Source organism: Petromyzon marinus, chromosome 56 (genome assembly GCF_048934315.1).
Source record: "Petromyzon marinus isolate PM22_M1 ecotype Great Lakes invasive population chromosome 56, UKy_Petmar_22M1.pri1.0, whole genome shotgun sequence".
NCBI classification, from domain to species: Eukaryota; Metazoa; Chordata; class Hyperoartia; order Petromyzontiformes; family Petromyzontidae; genus Petromyzon; species Petromyzon marinus.
Genome location: NC_133722.1, coordinates 5223487 through 5244009, shown reverse-complemented (window position 1 = coordinate 5244009; position 20523 = coordinate 5223487). Strand labels below are relative to the sequence as shown.

The 20523-nt window shown below is 48.4% G+C and overlaps 1 protein-coding gene across 4 annotated transcripts in view; it reads left to right on the top strand.

Annotated features, from left to right (window-relative positions):
* The window catches only part of LOC116954682 (integrin alpha-6-like), a 108255-nt gene extending 100034 nt beyond the window's left edge, over positions 1 to 8221 (top strand). For 3 of the 4 annotated variants that reach the window (XM_076052497.1, XM_076052496.1, XM_076052499.1), the window contains exon 25: positions 1262 to 8221. In XM_076052497.1, coding sequence (XP_075908612.1) covers positions 1262 to 1438 — 177 coding nt within the window. In that variant the 3' untranslated portion in view covers positions 1439 to 8221. The remainder of the gene's footprint in view (positions 1 to 1261) is intronic. The other variant, XM_076052498.1, reaches the window with a different exon arrangement.
* Positions 8222 to 20523: the final 12302 nt, after the last annotated feature.

Here is a 20523-nt window from a genome sequence, read left to right as displayed (position 1 = left end):
GCCTATCACGTGGAAATTGATAGCAGCCAAACAATCTTAAACGCGTGATGTCGATTCCAAATGCAAACGGGAGTATCCGGAGAAATATCCACACGACCGCGGGGGGAGAGACAGAGAGAGAGAGACACGCAAACTCAAAAATATACAACAGGCGTCAGGGGTCAGGGGTCAGGGTGGAACCCACGACCTCCTGCATACCAGGCGAGGGAGTTAGCATCTCTCCAACGCGGCGCCCCCTAATCGGTCGAATGCCCCCTTGCGTTGACCTCGTGGTCTAGGAGGGGGGCGGCGGTGATTCTGCACGCCGCTCGCCCGTGTCCTGACCGCCACTTAGCAGACCGCACGTTCAAATTATTGTATTGTTACTGGGAAGCCACTGGAGCGATGCACTTTTAAATCTCGATTGAAGGCTCATTTCTTCAGAACTGATTTTCGTGATTAGTTTGTTGTCCTTCCCCCTGCACCTCCGATTAGCACGGTTGACTACGTACGGTGCGAAAGAAGTTCAGCATACATATTTTAAAATCTCTTCGTCCCCGGTTGTCAAATGATTTCCCGCTCAAATAAGCCAGTGGATGGAAATTCCACATCCCCATGGCAGGGGCCAGTCTGCCTGTATATCTGGAGTTTGCACGTTCCCCCCGATGTTGCATTGATTTTTTTTCCGGGTCCTCTGGTGTTTCCCCACCACATTTAAAAGCATATGTCGAGCGGATTTAGCTGCCATATATTTCCACACGATAAGCCACTTCGATGAGCCATAAATTGTGGCCAGTTCGCTTCTGAAAAAGAGATATGTAGCTCAGCGGGCCTTACCTGGTAAAATATTTTTTTTTTAAAATAGTTCCTAGTTTTATTCACAAGACAACTGCTGTTGACTTCCCCACAAAGTGGTACCTGTTTTGTCGACTCCGGAGGAAGGGATGATGGGCCGCCCGCTGTGCCGCGGTCACGCTAATCTCGCTCGTTCCGCTCCCTTGCCAGGCAGTGCGCGGAAACCGATTTTTTTTCTTCCCGGTTAACTAAAAGGAGCTTCCAGCACGTGGAACGAAACGTCGGACGTCGTGCCGAACAACGGGCGGCAGAACCCAGCTTCATGAAGCTGGGGTGTTGTTGTTGTTGTGGTGGTGGCGGCGGCGGCGGCGGTGGTGCTCTCTTCCAGAGCGAGCTAACGCTGTGTGGCGGTGACGCACTGTTATTGTTGTGACGATGTCACGTCTCACCTTGCCCGTACCGCCCCCCTCCCCTCCCCTGATCGCAGTGTGGCTTCTTCAAGCGCCCGTCCCCCTACGCGCACATGCCCAAGTACCAGGCGGTGCGCATCCGCAAGGAGGAGCGCCAGCGCGGAGTCGCCCGGCCCGACAGGCCGGCGCCGCGGCGAGGCCCGCGGGCGCGCCGCTGGGTCACCACGTGGAGCGACCGCTACGCCAACTGCTAGCGCCGCCGGGGCACGGAACGCCGCCCCTGCCCCCCCCCGCCTACGCTCGGCCATCCTTCCCAGTCCTTCATCCTCAGCCCCTGCTCCCCCGTCCTCCCTACTCCCCACGGACGCTCCTCTGCTTCCCTGCGCGACGTGCGTCCCACCCTCAGCCGACCGGTCGTCCCGGATGAGCGGTTTCCGCCGGTGTCGTCGGCATCTCGTACGAGTCCGTCTTCGGCCCCGAGGATCTGTGAGCCGGCTTCTGATGTGGACGATGTGATTTTTTTCTTATTCTTCTTCTTCCCTGAAGAAGCTGGGTCGTGGCCAGCGGTTCGACGCCTTGACATTCTAACTGCGCTGTTTCTACCGCGCTGCTTCTCTTGAAATCGTCCCCCGAGAACCATCTAGAACCGTCCCATGAAGGTTCCTTCGCAGGTTTCCTCCCGAACGTTCCGTCGATCTGTCGAACCTCTTCGCACTCCCCGCGTGAAGCCTCCCATCCCAGGAATTCCTCCCGGGAATGCTGTTTCCGACTCCTCACCTCGAAGCCTTCGAAGTGATCTCTTTGCAAGCCTAAGCCACTTGTAGCCTCGACGAAATTCTCAAGCCCTCACGGAGCTGCCGGCTTGGATCGACCCGGGTCGACTCCGTTGTGTCCAGCATTAATCCCCGACGACCGACGGACGAGGCTCTTGATTTAATCCACGTTCGATCGTCATGGCCCGAGTCAGTCCTTCATCGGGATTTGAACCCGTGGCCATCCGGTTGGCGAGTCAGGAACCTCCGACTACTGAGGAACACGTGCTTCGACTGCTTCACCAAATTTAAATTCCATGCCGGCTGACGTCGCCTGCGGCCCACTGATTGTGGTGCTTGCCGTGCAGTTTCGTTCATCCGAGTAAAACCCCCGCTGTGTGACCCGCATCTACCTCCAGTGACCACGGTTGGCGACGTACGGTGTAAAAGAAGTTCAACACGCACGCACGCACGCACGTTTAATTGACCACAGTGAGTGGCAGACTAATACCCGCTGGTGATTCTTGCATTACCAACTCTCCCAGATTGGCAGGGGGAGTCTCTTACCAGATTATCTGTAATGATCTGTATCGATCTCCTCCCCTCCACCCCCCTCCCCCCCTCCCCCCCGGATGACGATTGAAAAGAACGCGGGAGATTTTAAGAATAATAAGATTTATTTATTTTTTACGAGAAAATAAATTAATCGTAGAAAAATAAAACCTCTCCAGGGATGGCTTCGGTCAGAGTTGGCTACCCAATTGCTTTTGCAAGTGAGACTCCAATCCCGGTCTCTGGTTCAACAGGAAACACTTTAACGTCAACAAACTAAGCGTACAAACGAGGAACCAATGCGGTAACGGGGCAACGTCTCGTTTAAGAAGCATCAGATGTAAACGTGCGACAATGCCTCCGTGCGTGGCTGCGCGAACGTTGAACTATCGCAAGCCAAATGTCAGTCTGGGCTCGAGTTTGATCGACCTGCCCTTCAGAAACCCTCGAACCCACCACAGCCCCAGTATATTTAAAAAATACAAACATACACGTGTAAATGTCCCTTCTTTTGCGCAATGGTCACATCGCGTGTTTTATCTGCCGCTCTGGGCTGCGGTGGCGACAGGGCACATCACCGGGGGCTTGCGGCGCACCGCGCGTTCCCTTCCGCACACGGCGAGACGCGAGGAAGTTCAACGTCTCCCCGGCCGTTCGATCCATCGATGTTTCATCTCGCGACGCCCGCTCTCTGCACGCACGACGCGTCCGCGCGCGAATCTTCGGATCGGCGTTGCAGGGCACCGGTTCCCCCGTCCCGTTGCTGTATGGGGCGGGTTAAACACGCGGCCACCGCAGCAGAGTCGGAATGTTTATTTACAGCTGGAGGAATCCGATGAGCTACGAAGCTCTTTTTCACGGATGTCCAGTCGGGGCACGGGGTCGGAACGTCACAACGACAGACGAGATAAAAAAAAAACACGCTAGGAGTGCAAAGCGTAAGAAAGGCAAAGAAAATCACACAGAAAAAAAAATCTACGAAATAACACTACATTATTTTTTTTTTTACTGATATAGCCCACTGAGCTATTAGCTTCTTTTTTCAGAAGCGACCTGGCCATCACGAATGGTAGCTCAAACGAGAAGTGGCTTATCACGTGGGAAGAATCGATTCTTGAATTTAATCGTGACCACGGTTCTTTGCGGCAATGCATCGAATCGTTACAGCGGGGGGGGGGGGGGGGGGCGGGGGGGGCGGGGGGGGGTGACGTAAACCAACTCGGTTTACGTCGCGGATCCGTTCCTAAAAGGTCCCGACGACGAATATCGAAACGACGTCAATCAAAGCGACGTCAATCAAAGCGATTTACGGGACAAGTAGGTGGTGGCGCTGGTGGAGGGCTGAGAGGCGACGGATAACGCGAGGGGACGGGGGAGATGAAGCTGTCCACGACGTGAGCGTGGCGGGGCGGGGGGGGGGAGAGTTGAGGCGACGCTAATCAGGTAGCGGCTTTAACAATGAAGTGACGACGTATTTGAGAAGCGACGTTGTGGGGGATTTCCGATCCTCGGTCACTAATTTGCGACACGCTGTGGCCCACAATCCGAGTACGCTTCGTTCGTGCCTCATTTGACTTGATATTTTTCCACCGATTTCATTTATATTAGAAGTCTAATTGCTCCGGGGTGAGCCATTTAAAGACGTCAAATGGCCAGATATATATACGTGCACGTGCTGGCTAACCCCTGACCCTGTTTTTCCCAGCGTCTCGTAAGGACGTGCCAACGCCACTATCGATGGGCCAATCGGTCTAAGACGCAAAACGCCAAGATTGTAAACTCTGCCCGAAACGTCGTAATGGCACGGGCTGCACCCTGTTTAACCCTCCCCACCAGATTTGTCGTTGACTCGAGTAAAAACATCTCAAAGCTTAACTCGGCGAGAGGGCACGAGGTCATCATCCCAATTGTGTGTTGTCAAACCCCTTCCTCCACCCAACCAGCGCCGGTGAATACAAAGTGTCGCCGAAATGAAATGTGCCAAACGTACGTGAGCGGTGGTGTTGTTTTGTTTGTTGTTGTTGTTGAGTAATCTCACGACAATTAAGTCGTTACGGCGCATTCGATGGAGATTGCATCCATCATCGACAGGTTTTTGACGCGAGCTGGGATCTCGAGGCACGTGTTCACACGACCTAACAACGAAAATACGAATAGTATTGGCCGTGAAATAACAACGTAGAAAATGAACCGTCTAAGGTGGCAAACACTTTTTTTTATTTCATTTTCCTGGCTAATGAAGAGTGAATTATCTGACCAAAAACTCCATTCACTTCAAACGGTTATCGCTTCATTAACCCGTTATTGGCAACATCAAGGCCTTGGAAAACCAATAAGCTGACACGGCCTCGGCTACTACGGACGACTGTCGATGGGGGCTCGTGGAATTTGGACAATTGATGCCCAACAAGAGAAGGCGTTGGTTGCAAAAAAACAAAAAGTGTGGTTATTGAAGGCCCCCATTAATGTTGCGCTTGGGGTGGGACGGAGGTGCGGTGTGTGTACGTGCGTTGAACTTCTTTCGCACCGTACGTAGCCAACCGTGCCAATCGGAGGTGCGGGGGAAGGACAACAAACTACGCTGGAGAGACACGTGACCACGTGGGTGGGACTCGGCAGTGGTCTCCCGTCCGCCACGTGTTTGCGTGAAGTCTCGGGGGGGGGGAGGCGGGGGGTGACGCTGTTCCACATTCGTCGCTGCGTCTGTGTGCGGAAGGGTCGATTAGGATCCCTGCGTGTGTGAAGAGACACGATGTTTGATTCTCGACCCGTGTGTTCTAAGGTCGCCCGCGAAATGTGTGTAATTTAACGTTCTTTTAGAGTCACCAAGATTGCGTAACATCACAAAGGAAATATATAATAGGTGGGTTTTTCCCTCTCACGGGGGAAAAACACAGGTGGACCATTTGAAATCCTGTAAAAGCCTTGGCGATGTTGAATCTCGGGTGACCGTATTCTCCAGAATATAAGACGCACTATACCACCGCGCCCTTCTACCCTCTTAAAAAAAATGTTACTAAAGTTAGGGGAGGTGGGGGAGAGTGGGGGGGGTCATGTAATCCGCTAGCCGTGTTTGGTTATCCGTCTGACTTTCTGGAGTCTGTCTTATAATCCGGAGAAAACGGAAAGTGTATTTTCTAAACATATCCACAGGATCGATGTAAAACGTTTCTCCAAATCCAATTATGGATTTAACAATGTTTAGATTGGTTTGTTTTTTTATATATGTAAAGAATGACATCGATGGGACCTTTTTTTATGTGCCCGAGAGGGTGAAGCCTATTACTTTTTTTCATCATAAAGGATTTACATTTATTTCTTTAAAAAAAAATGCATTCGCATTCATGACATTTTAATTCAGTAACAAAAAAACGGTTATCCATAAAACATTTTTTTTACTTTTCTAAGGAGGAGGCGACGGTGTGGAATGTAACATTGTATTTGTTAGTTTCGGCCTAACCAGTTTTGTTTCTTCCGGGGTGACGGCGACGACGACGACGATTCAGGGTGGTAGAGAGAGATATTTTAAGCGTCGTCTCCGGCAGAGGGGTCATCAAACTCTCCTGAGTCCTGCCCCCTGTCGCAGGCCCTCTGGGCCCACGTTTGAACGCGTCCGCAAATCGACAACTCGGATGCCTCGCGCGTCGCACAAATTCGCGCGCGCAGGAGTGGCGCGTGCGGTTGCTGGTGTCACGGCAGAGAGGCCCGCTGCTAGCCGAATCACATGCAATGTTCGAATTAGCAAGTGCATTTTTAATTCGTCGTTTACAAAAAAACCCATGTCAGTCGCCGACGAGGCCCATTGGACAAACTGGAAGGCAGAAACAGCCAGGCGGTGAGCCGCCGCTACCAACAATTGCCCCAAGCTCTGCAGTCCTCCGTATATTCAGATGAAGTTCAATTTCAACGACCGTTTTTTTCAACGACGGAGATCGCGGCAGTCGGTGTGTGTGTGTGTGTGTTCAAGTTACGTTTCCCCCCCAGTCGTCTGCAATTTCAATATACTTCGTCCATCTCTGTGGCAATGTGGACAGTCGGATTGGAGTCTGTGGGCATTGTGTGGTTGTGCAATACTACTGAAGACATCGTCACTGACCACAAAGTAATGCTTTTTGTTTTATTAAAATATGAAATGGTTACGATTTAAAGCAACAGAAATAATAACGAAACATGATACTGTATATGTAATTGTGAGAAATGTGTGTTTTTTTTTTTGCTAAAGCATTGTAAATAGCGTGCAGGGTATTAATGTTGTTTTAGCTTGGTCTTATGCCACGTCGGAATCCGCAAGGATAAATCCACCTTGAGTGGTTGCTGTGTCTGCCGTGTTTAATACTCCGAAAGGATAGACGCTCGGAGCAATGTGCCGCAATTACTCCGCGTTGTGCCATTTTTTTAAAATGATACTATATAATGCCGTGTGTGCTGTTATCACGCTATGACACCATGGCAGGCTCGGCCAAAGTGAACAGGGCCGCCCAGAGGTCGATGGCGGATAGGGGACAGACTTTTTCCCGGGTCTCACACAAAACGAGGACCTTACAGTGGGCCAGATTCATTGTCGCTAAGGATAATAGGCCCTCCACGTGGCATTCTATAAACTAAATGAAACTTTTTTTTTCATTAAAAACTCCCACTATTTTTATTTTACCAGGTAAGGCCCGCTGAGCCAATATAGTTATTTTTCACAAGCGACTTGGCTATCACAAATTATTGCTCAAAGAAGTGGCTAATCACTTGGAAATTTATAGAAGCCAAATGCTCTAAACGCGTTGATTTCGATTCGAAATGCGGAGGGAAAAATCGGAGGACCCGGAGAAAAAATCCACGCGACCACGGGGAGAGAGAGAGAGAGACGGGCAAACTAAAAAAAAAATATATATACAGCAGCAGGCGTCAGGGTCGGAATCAAACCCACGGCCTGCTGTATACCAGGCGAGGTAGCGAACATCTCCTAGCCACCGTGATGATGATGATGATGATCTCGCCGTGGCGCCCACGGTGGCGAGATTCTCCCCCAGGCCTCCAGCCGTGGGCCTCCAGAAACCTCTGGGCGACCCTGTTAGTGGGTGAATGGAAAATGTATCAGGCCCTCGAAAGCAAACCTATGGTAACAATAATCCTGACTGTAGTCATCATTTTCTATCCACCAGACGAACTCATGAGCAGTGCTTAGATTCAGCCGGAACATTCTGGAATCGCTATCCCGGGAGGGGGGAATTATTTTGTGGCATGCCGCAGCCATCTCGCCTTATTTTGTCCTCATAGGATTATAGGAAAAAAGGGCACGGTAACATAGGGTTATTGTGGGCTGTGAATAGGCGTGCCTTGTACTACTACTACTGCTACTACGAGTGGTTGCGTCTTACGCCGGTCATCCTTACTTTCAAGGCAGCCTCGCAGCGCCTCTTGGAGGATACCGGGCGAGACGTAGAACCCCGCTCGAGTGTACGTGTGGCCTGTTGGGCAGTGCGTCGTAGGGCGGCATCGGTAAATGTGGGGCGCGAACTTGAAACGCTCTCCGGTTCTGCTCGCGGATTTATGCGGCAGGACCACGCGCGTGTTTTTGCGACTTGGGCGGCCACTCCTCTCCCAGCGCCCCCCCCCCCCCAAAAGGCCGAGCCTGAACCATGCACTGAATCATAGACCATAATGCATTGCATTGTATTGTTTTCATATTCATTGGGATGTGTGATGGGGAATGATTTGTAATAAATTAATTTTGTTTAGTTATTGATGGGTTTGCGTTTGATTTTCGGATTACTGTGGTGGTGGTGATGGTGGTGGTGTTGGTGATGGTGGTTTGTGTTGGCCAGACAACCTGAGCAGTACCCTCCTGAGAAGGAGGTTTGAGACTCGGAAGGGTGGCAGCACCAGTGGTAACACTCGTGCGTCACAGCAGGCAGAGCCTGGGTTTAATTCCCAACTCGGGTGCCCACTGAGCTATGAAGCTCTTTTTCAGAGGCGACATGTCTCTTACAAATTACAGCTCAAGGAAGTGGCTGATCACGTGGACACATCTAGCAGTCAAATAACTCTAAAACGCCTGATGTTGATTCTAAATGTGGAGGGGAAAAGTCGGAGGACCCGGAGACAAATCCGAACTCGGGTGCCTGTGTGGAGTTGATACAGTGAGGGAAAAAAGTATTTGATCCTCTGCTAATTTTGCACGTTTTCCCACTGACAAAGAAATGATCAGTCTATAATTTTAATGGTAGGTTTATTTGAACAGTGAGAGACAGAATAACAACAACAAAAAATCCAGAAAAACGCATGGCAAAAATGTTATAAATTGATTTGCATTTTAATGAGGGAAATAAGTATTTGTCCCCCTCTCAATCAGAAAGATTTCTGGCTCCCAGGTGTCTTTTATACAGGTAACGAGCTGAGATTAGGAGCACACTCTTAAAGGGAGTGCTCCTAATCTCAGCTTGTTACCTGTATAAAAGACACCTGTCCACAGAAGCAATCAATCAATTAGATTACAAACTCTCCACCATGGCCAAGACCAAAGAGCTCTCCAAAGATGTCAGGGACAAGATTGTAGACTTACACAAGGCTGGAATGGGCTACAAGACCATTGCCAAGCATCTTGGTGAGAAGGTGACAACAGTTGGTGCGATTATTCGCAAATGGAAGAAACACAAAATAACTGTCAATCTCCCTCGGCCTGGGGCTCCATGCAAGATCTCACCTCGTGGAGTTGCAGTGATCATGAGAACGGTGAGGAATCAGCCCAGAACTACACGGGAGGATATCGTCAATGAGCTCAAGGCAGCTGAGACCATAGTCACCAAGAAAACAATTGGTAACACACTACACCGTGAAGGACTGAAATCCTGCAGCACCCGCAAGGTCCCCCTGCTCAAGAAAGCACATATACATGCCCGTCTGAAGTTTGCCAATGAACATCTGAATGATTCAGAGGACAACTGGGTGAAAGTGTTGTGGTCAGATGAGACCAAAATGGAGCTCTTTGGCATCAACTCAACTCGCCGTGTTTGGAGGAATTCTGCCTATGACCCCAAGAACAACATCCCCACCGTCAAACATGGAGGTGGAAACATTATGCTTTGGGGGTATTTTTCTGCTAAGCAGACAGGACAACTTCACCCCATCAAAGGGACGATGGACGGGGCCATGTACCGTCAAATCTTGGGTGAGAACCTCCTACCCTCAGCCAGGGCATTGAAAATCGGTCGTGGATGGGTATTCCAGCATGACAATGACCAAAAACACACGGCCAAGGCAACAAAGGTGTGGCTCAAGAAGAAGCACATTAAGGTCCTGGAGTGGCCTAGCCAGTCTCCAGACCTTAATCCCATAGACAATATGTGGAGGAGCTGAATGTTCGAGTTGCCAAACATCAGCCTCGAAACATTAATGACTTGGAGAAGATCTGCAAAGAGGAGTGGGACAAAATCCCTCCTGAGATGTGTGCAAACCTGGTGGCCAACTACAAGAAACGTCTGACCTCTGTGATTGCCAACAAGGGTTTTGCCACCAAGTACTAAGTCATGTTTTTTACAGAGGGGTCAAATAATTATTTCCCTCAATAAAAGGCAAATCAATTTATAACATTTTTGACATGCGTTTTTCTGGATTTTTGTTGTTGTTATTCTGTCTTTCACTGCTCAAATAAACCTACTATTAAAATGATAGACTGATCATTTCTTTGTCAGTGGGCAAACGTACAAAATCTCTCCCCTGTGTGGGTTTTCTCTGGGTTCTACAGATTCCTCCTCCCATAGCTAAAAATAACACAAGGTCGTTTTCTCATTGGCCAAACATCCCAATGCTGAACTATTGCCTGCAATTTACTTGGTTGGGATTACACATTGCAACATCACACTTTGTGAAGACGTGGCAGGACCCTACTGAAAAAGGGACTTGAGACTCGGTAAAGGTTTCCTGGATAATCGAGAGCCATTGGTAGATCTATTCACAGCTGATTTTTCCAAAATAATCTGGTTATGATGCCTGTCCCTCAGCCAGGATCGAGCTTACCACAACCCCTATCACTACCCCTATCACTAACCCAACCCCTATCACAACCCCTATCACTACCCCTATCACTACCCCTATCACTACCCCAACCAATATCACTACGCCAACCCCTATCACTACCCCAACCCATATCACTACCCCAACCCCTATCACTACCCCAACCCCTATCACTACCCCAACCCCCATCACTACCCCAACCCCCATCACTACCCCAACCCCTATCACTACCCCAACCCTTATCACTACCCCAACCCCCATCACTACCCCAACCCCTATCACTACCCCAACCCCCTATCACTACCCCAACCCCTATCACTACCCCAACCCCTATCACTACCCAACCCCTATCACTACCCCAACCCCTATCACTACCTCAATCCCTATCACTACCCCAATCCCTATCACTACCCCAACCCCTATCACTACCCCAACCCCTATCACTACCCCAACCCCTATCACTACCCCAACCCCTATCACTACGCCAACCACTATCACTACCCCAGCCCCTATCACTACCCCAACCCCCATCACTACCCCAACCCCTATCACTACGCCAACCCCTATCACTACCCCAACCCCTATCACTACCCCAACCCCTATCACTACCCCAACCCCTATCACTACCCCAACCCCTATCACTACCCCAACCCCTATCACTACCCCAACCCCTATCACTATGCCAACCCCTATCACTACCCCTGTCACTACCCCCACCCCTATCACTACCCCAACCCCTATCACTACCCCAACCCCTATCACAACCCCTATCACTACCCCAACCCCTATCACTACCCCAAGCCCTGTCACTACCCCAACCCCTGTCACTACCCCAACTCTGATCACTGCCCATACTGCTACTCTCTGCTCCTACCTCCCTGCTACGACCAGGCTTACCCCTTCCCCTATCACCACTCCTAGGCCCTAGCACTACCTATTTTTTCTGTTGAATTTTCTTGCTGTGGTTTTCCCCACCTGATGATGTGTTGCTCGTATTGCAATCGAAACGTCGTGATTTAGTTAATTTTACACCCACGTGATGACTTTACCGAAAGAACCACAGAGTATGGATTCCTGCAGTCACGAAAGCTTCAAATCAAGATTGGCTCCTCACTGTTCACCATCAGCCACGATCAATCCACTGCTGGATGAAGGCCTCCCCAAGCAGTTACCCCCCCCCTCCCTTTCCGTGAGTCCATCTAAGCATGACGATTGTGATTGTTGATATTATATTTCCAGTGTATATGGTGCTCTGTGTAAAAGACTAAATACAGGGCAGTCCTCTACTTACGATGGAGATGTGTTACGACGACCCCATCGTAAGTCAAAAATATCGTAAGTCGAAGATGGCCTAGCCTACCCAGGTGATAATTTAGTAAAACAGAGCAATTTTACAGTACCGTACTGTATAAACTATATACTATATGTATTTATTAATTACAATACCTATATGAACTGCAATTTAATTAAAAAAAATTTCAGGAAACAATCCTATCTGCTATTTAAAAAAAAGTTTAACATGCATTGAACGTATCGTATCGTGGTAACCCTAAAATGAAATCGCTAAACAACAACAACAACAACCGCCATTCGCCACTAAGTGGCGGTGACATCACCACGACGCTTGTGCCAGGCCATGTGCACCCTGAGGCCACGTGGAGTGTCGAACGCCCGCTGGCAGGAGGTCACGGGGCAGACCCAGGTGCCACGGGTCGACTGACTGAGATGACTGGCTGATGCACCACCTGTGCCCCCTACTGTGCCAACCTGATGTGCTTTAGCCACCCGGCGCTCCGCTCGTTGTTGTGAGCGTCGCTCCTCCGCCCTCCGTTGTTGTTGGAGGACGACTGCCTCCAACTGCCCAGTAGCATCCTTCACGAGCCTCCTCCACAGAGACCGATCTTGATACCGCTGGTACCAGTCATCGGCAAGTCCACTCAGCTCCACGTCCTCCTGTACCACATCACTCCATCTTCTCTAGCCCGTGCCGCGCCCGTTTAGCCCCCTCGATCCGGCCGAACAAAAGATGTTTCGGCATGCGGTGGCTGGGCATGTGGGCTATATGACCCAGCCATCGCAGCCTTGCCTGCCGGAGGAGCTCACCGATGGGACCTTGCCCAGATCGTTCAAGGATTTGTGAGCTCCTCACACAATCCAGCCTAGTTAAACCCAGGATGGATCGTAGGCAAGCTAACCTAAATGTTTCTAACCGTATCGTGGTAACCCTAAAATGAAATCGCTAAAGCTACGTATCATACATGCATTGAACGTATCGTAACGTATCATATTGTACTGTACTCACCAAGATTCGTACCTCGTACGCTGCTGCGTTTGCCTGCCGCGCGAAATTTAAAATATTTTTTCAATTTTGTAATATCGCTATCGTAAGATCAAAATATCGTAAGTCGAACCGTCGTAAGTCGGGGGCTATCTGTAATTCATAAAAGCATTCGCTAAGTTAAAAAAAAACACTGTGATAATTACAGTAGAGTAATATCAACGATGTCCTTTAACCAAGAATGCAATTTAGGGCCCTATTCTTTAGTCATTTACTCGGCTCAGACTTGGCTCTGGTTCAAGTGAGGCGAGTCAAAGGCCACCACACTGCACTGGAGCCGACTCTGAGCAGTGGTCCCAGCCACGCTCACGATTTCCATGAGAGGGAGCCTGACCCGAGCCACGGCTGAGCCGCTCTTTGGGAGCAACCGAAGCTGGCTCACGCCTGGGTCTGAGTGAAGCTGAACCCAGAGCCAGGCCCTGGCCGCGAATGAGTCCCAACAACTTCAAAGTCTCGGGGCTGATTTTTAGGCGGGTTGTTCTGCCTGCATTGGGATGTTTGGCCCAAGTCCTTGAACGAGTGAGTGTTATATTCTTAGCTCTTTCGGTAAAGTCACGTTGAAGGGAAACAATAAAATAATAAAATATATATAAAACAATAAATGCAAACCGACACACCTGATGACGACCGTTTGTGTTATGGTCGAAACGTCGTGAAATTTTTTATTGTTTTATATATATTTTATTATTTTATTGTTTCCCTTCAACGTGACTTTACCGAAAGAGCTAAGAATATGAATTACTACAGTCACGAAAGCTTTAAATCAAGAGTGAGTGTTAGTTCGTGAGAGGAAACGAGAGTACTTGGAATCAACCACACACCTCCAGTTTAAGACTGAACTATATATATATATTTTTTATTTTACCAGATAAGGCTCACTGAGCTCTAGGACAGCTGTCTTCCAGAAGCGTCCTGGCCACAAATGGTAGCGCACCGAAGTGGCTTATCAAGCGCAAATGTATAGCGGCCAAATACTCGAATGGCGCATTGTTTATAAGTCTGGGGGCGAAAACCGGAGGACCCGCAGAAAAATGTATGCGACCACGGGGAGAGAGAGAGAACATGCAAACTCCAAATATAAAGTTTAACACGTAGGCTTTAACACGTAGATTTCCAAATATACAGCAGGCGTTCAGGGCTAGGTTCGAACCCACGACCTGAATTCCAGGCCGAGGTCGTTATCATCTGGCCACAGTGGTGGTGAGTTTGGGGCCGGAACCACCTGTTGTTTGGTGGCGCTGCCCCTGCTGCTGCGTTGGAAATCACAAATAACAGAACAAAGACAAAGATCCCCCGTATGACCTCAACAGACTGTTGTGGCAAGTGCTGTTAGCGACCACCTATGAAGGCCGGCACCGGCACGCGATGGGGTGGGTGGCCAACAACCACGGCCGGCCGCCTTTGTCTCCCCAGTAGTGATGTCTACATACCACACCGGCTACTAATTTGAGGCTAAGTCGATCTAGGGCAGGCGCATGACCGGTTAAGATAATCGTCACTGATGCTGGCCGGGAATCGAACTCGGGCCGCCGGTTTTGTAGAGTAGCGCGTTGACTGTTACACCACCGCTCCACATCACAAATAACACAAACTCAACATACATACATAGTTGCATTCGTCAAATCACACCGCGTGTGGGTCCTCAGTGTTGGGGTATTAATTTGAAGGCAGTTATATTGGTGCGCAATATGTTGAGGAGCTAGAAAAGGCAATCTTAGCAGCGTTATTGAAGGCAGCGTTATTGACGAACGTGAGCTGTGTTTATTTTTTTAAACTTTAATCTCAGCACATAAACTGGGTTTTAGTAACAGCCATCAGTGGATTCTCCGGCCCTCCGATCACCAAATTTCACCGCGGGATTTATCACAGCGCTGTTTTATTGCATTTCAACCCAAAGAAAATTACATTTAGGAGTGGGGTCCCTTTAAAATTCGAGTCACCCCCTCCATGGCTTCGGCAGCCCTCCCCTCCCCACCCTTCCCTGAGGCCACACGTGGCGTTGTTAGCCGCTCGCCCTGCGGCGTGGACCAACATCCAGTCGACCGCGATACGAGCCAGGGGCGAGACGCGGGGTCACGTGCCGCCATCGATTAGATGCGGGCGATGGGATGGTGTAGGGGTGGCGTGGGTTATTTTAATTTCCCTGGCTCTGCTCTGCATGCATTTCTTCATTCCCTGGGATTGCAATTGCAGTTGTGATGCCTCGGGGTGGTTGGGGGACAAGGGCGGAGCCAGGATTTTCAGCCCGGGGTGACATTCAACAAATGTTAATTTCAAGAATGATTAGAGAGTCAGGCTGTTGAACTAGACGCCATCGGTTTGGCGACACGCTCTGACAACGCAGTTGCACGGAGTCCGCCAGACCGAGTGTCGTACACTTAATTCTAGATTTAAAGCTTTCGTGACTGCAAGGATCCATACTCTTTGGTTCTATTGGGTAAAGTCACTCCAGCGCTGTCCTCCAGACAGTCTCGTCCCTTCACCTGATGAAGGCCGCTTGTGTTGTGGCCGAAATGTCGTGATTTTTGTTGTTTTATTTTTTACCTACGTGACTTTACCCAATAGAACCAAAGAGTATGTCGTACACTTATACGCAGAATGTTTCAGATTTTCGATTTTTTATTTTTTTTCGGGGGTGACAATTGTCTACCCTGTCACCCCCCCCCCCTGGCTCCACCCCTGGTTGGGGAGACGTGCAGGAGATCATCGATTCATTATCCGGCAGCTTCGGAGGTGGGCGGGGGGGGGGAGTTGCCGGATTTTCCAAAACCGCCGGATAATCACTCCACCAATAATTTCAAATAGCTTATTTTTAGCGCATTCTTGCATTGCATTTTATTTTTAGGTGTTGTTCATATGGTTTGTTTTTTCTAAAATGTGTTTACTGTGTGAAATTGGCATAAAAACCCTACAAGTAGATGTAAATAAATATCCTATTATAAAATGTTACTGCGTTCACTGTACCGTACTTACCACTCCAGCCTCGAAGACTCTGCACGGGGCGATGTGTACACGTGCAGTATTTCCATTGCTTAAGTTGTACGTAGTGTATAATGTACTCAATATATCTTGATTGGAAGCTTTCGTGACTGCAGGAATCCATACTCTTTGGTTCTTTCTTGCTGTGGTTGTCCCACCTGATGACGATTGCTTTGTGTTGCGATCAAAACGTCACGTGATCTATTATTGTTTCTACCTACGTGACTTTACCGAAATAACCAAAGAGTGTGGACTCAATTTACGTTTAACGCTGCATTCAAGCGTAGCTACTTTATTTTGCCGGTTCGATTATCGGCTGTGTATATATATAAAACACATTCCTGCAGAGGGAGCTGGTAGGAACGTTGGGTTGCTCGGTCAATGGCCAGGGTCAACGGCTGCACCACGTGGTGTATTCCGCAAATATGCCCGACTGTGAGGGCGGGCACAAGCCGGCGTGAGTAGGTGAAAGGTTGAGTTTTATAAGGGCACCACGGGGTGACCAGCCCCTCCCCACCCAGCCCCACCCTCCCACCCCCCACCCGGCCCCACTCTCCCCACCCAGCCCCTCCCCACCCTCCCCTCCCCACCCAGCCCCACCCCTCCCATTTTTGGATGCACGACAATAATCCCCTGTGGGCTGGTGGAACCAGGAGGTTCCTACACAGTATAACTAGCTCTACTAGCCGGCTTCGCCCGGGACTTGGATTCATGTCATGGATTAATACAGGGCCCACGCGGAGGGTGGGGTGGGGGGGATGCGCGACGTCAGCAGGCACACTGCGTGACGCTTCCGCATGCGGGTGACATCACAGATGTGACGTCACCGCTCACTTGCCGTGCAAAATATATCCATTATTGCACAACCCCCCCCCCCCCCCCCAAAAATACAAAAATATATTTTTTATACTTTTTGTATTGTGTACAGTCTGGAAGCTACCCACATGCCAAATTTCAAGTTTGTTGCATGTTGGGAAGTATGCTAAACATTTCGAACAGTCAAGATTCACAAATTTCCCTTTTACATATTATATAGAAGATGTAAAAAAAACATCCTCTCTGGCTAAAAGATGTTGAATTGGCAATGCCAGCCAGAGTGCAGCCTGCTTAGGGATTGATTGGGAGACACCTGCTTGGGAATATCCAGTGCCGGAAGTGTTGGGCCAGGCTGCGTGGCAGCCAGAAGATGGAGGTTTCACTACAGCAATGGATTCTTGAATCTATCTGTGCGGGATTGAGCCTGGGTTAGTTGTTGGATGGGTGACTATTGTGCATGCCAGGGTGCCATAGGCTACTACGAGGTTATTTTGCCATGTGGACAGCAAATAGCAAGTACAGCTAATGCAACTGTTATCCTGTTCTGTGATGCTCTCACGTCAATTAACGCCCCACCCCCCAACACCGTGAATGTGTGGTGGGGTGTTCTCCGGGTTTGCAATGTAGCTGGACCCTCCTGGAAATGAGTCTTGGGACTCAGCCAGGATTTAGATTACATAATTATACTGGTAGGAACGAAGTTGTAAACTGAGTGTACCAGCCTGCAATAGATTAATGTGTCCGTCCGTCCGTCCCCTTTCAATACTTTAACGAAGTGAAATCTCGTGCTGTTGGGTGTAAAATTAGCAATAGACAGCGCAGAGACTTGATATGTCTTATTGCACCCAACATTTGGAAGTCACATTATCTCATTTGCGAACTTCTACCAGCCCACCCTGCAGGGACCTGTTTTAATCACTCGCTATTATTCTCCGTTAACTGTCAATTTACTGTTGGACGAAGGCATCCGCACGCCTGGTCGGCCGTCGTGGATTGCTTGACCATACTTCACCACGCCGGTACGTGCCGGTGGGTAGAAATTTGACACTGAACCCTGGCCAAACCTTCGGTCGTACTCAGGGCAACCCGGTTGAGTCACCGGCGGTCACCAATTCGGCGACAAGTTATCTCAAGGTTTTTTTTATTTTTTAATCGGCCACCAAACATTTCCACGATTTGAACGTCGGGCTTCTGGGAAGCCACGTGGCTGTTCCCACCGGCCCCCGAAAGACCAGGAGTTTCCACTTGAATGTACAGTATATTTTTGCATGTTAATTATAAAACGCGAAATGCAACTACAAAGTTATGCGAAACTGTTATCACGACAATGGTCACATCGTCAAATTCTGCATAAGGGGGCGGCCATAAATGACGTCACGCACCTAGGAGGGGGGGGGGTCAGACATTTGCGACGATGTGTGACGAGGGGGGGGGGGGTTTGAGAAATGTGACGTCACATCAAAATGCGCAACTTTAAATAAATATAGACAACACGTTCTAATTAATTAAAGACGTTTTAATATGTCTTCTCCTACAACATCAGAGTGCAGCGCCACATTAAATACGCACTACAGTGACAATAGTTTAAAGCGATTTGAAGCATCATCTTTGGTTCTTTCGGTAAAGTCACGCAGAATGAGAAAATAATAATAAAATAAAATATATTTTTATTTAAAGCTTTCGTGACTGCAGTAATTCATATTCTTAGCTCTTTCGGTAAAGTCACGTTGAAGGGAAACAATAAAATAATATTGTGTTATGGTCGAAACGTCGTGAGAATTTTTATTGTTTTATATATATTTTATTATTTTATTGTTTCCCTTCAACGTGACTTTACCGAAAGAGCTAAGAAAAATAAAATAAGACAATAAAATTCTCACGACGTTTCGGCCACAACACAAGTAGCCTTCTTCAGGTGAAAGAACAGAACTGTCGGGACGACAGAGCTTGAAATCAAGCTACTTGTGTTGTGGCCGAAACGTCGTGAGAATTCTATTGTCTTATTTTATTAATGTATTATTTTATTCTCATTCTGCGTGACTTTACCGAAAGAACCAAAGAAGATGAATCCTTGCAGTCACGAAAGCTTTAAATCTAAAAAATTCGATTTGAAGCATGTTTTATATTTTTTTTTGGGGGGGGAGGGCAGAGCTTTGTGACGTCATATTTGAGGGGGGGTCTGACTGTTTGTGCCGCTGTGTGACGAACGGGGGGGGGGGGGTCAAAAATCGTCCAAAAATCGCGTGACGTCATTTATGGACGACCCCTAATAGTATCGTATCGTGATAATGCTGTCGAGGCAATGACCTGCCGGCGCCTTACTGAGTGATGGTCCTGTGCCATCTGCTGGTCACATTGGGAACCTCCTCCAATTTAAAGTGCATATGAACCTAATGGCATATGAACCTTATGGCATATGAACCTAATGGCATATGAACCTAATGGCATATGAACCTTATGGCATATGAACCTAATGGCATATGAACCTTATGGCATATGAACCTAATGGCATATGAACCTTATGGCATATGAACCTAATGGCATATGAACCTAATGGCATATGAACCTTATGGCATATGAACCTAATGGCATATGAACCTTATGGCATATGAACCTAATGGCATATGAACCTTATGGCATATGAATCTTATGGCATATGAACCTAATGGCATATGAGCCTCATGGCATATGAACCTAATGGCATATGAACCTAATGGCATATGAACCTAATGGCATATGAACCTTATGGCATATGAACCTAATGGCATATGAACCTCATGGCATATGAACCTAATGGCATATGAACCTTATGGCATATGAACCTCATGGCATATGAACCTAATGGCATATGAACCTTATGGCATATGAACCTGTTGGCGGGACGCCGGGATCTCATAAGCCCCCAGCTCTCACGTAAACATATTATCAAATTCTTGGTTCTTTCGGTAAAGCGAAGGTAGAAGGGAAATATTATTTATTGTAATATTGTATTATTTCCCTTCCACGTGGTGACTTTACCGAAAGAACCAATAATACGAATCCCTGCAGTCAAGAAAGCTTTAAATCGAAATGATATTATCATGTAAACAACTTTACTCTTTTTCACCAATGGGTTTGAAGGATGGTGGCAAGTGTTGTCTTGTTAATGCCTTTAAAACTGAAAACTACTTACCTGCGGTACCTCTGTTTAAATACACCATCGAAACAATAATTGGCACACCTCTGCCAAATCAGCGTGTTTGTCAGTGTGGATTTGTGAACGCACTTTGTAAACAAGTACACACAACGGTACGCGTTTTCAATGCGCTGTTCATGTTGTAACAAGCGTTAATACCAATGTTCCTCTACAGATCAAGTGGGTCGCCCGCTCCTCTTATCCGCATTGATACGAGCGGTATTTGGGGACTGTGGCTTAACCCGCAACAAAAAAAAACAAAAACTATCTGCACAGAAGCACACGGAGTGGCATGGCCACAAGAGCCGCCTGTACAATTCGCCACGTGCAGCAGTGCGTACAGACAAAGACAAAGACCCCCAAGTGTAGCCCAAGGGCAGGGCTGGGCAAATTTTTTTGACTCGCGGGCCACAATGGGTTCAAAAATTTGACAGAGGGGCCGGGTCAGGAACTAGATGGATGGAGTGTTTGTGTGAACTAATATAAATGACGTGTTAAAAAATCATAACATGAAAGGATTTGGCCTTTAACAGGTAGCAAGGCATTTATTTGCGAGGCAATTTAACAAATTGCACGAACATGAACAATAAAAAAAACATGTCGTCACTCCCGGTCAAAGTGCGCCATCTAATGGGGAAATGGGGGCATTACAGGAGAAAGGTAAAATTTAATTTAATAATAATATTTGGACAAGTTCGGCGGGCCGGATTAAAAAGCCCAACG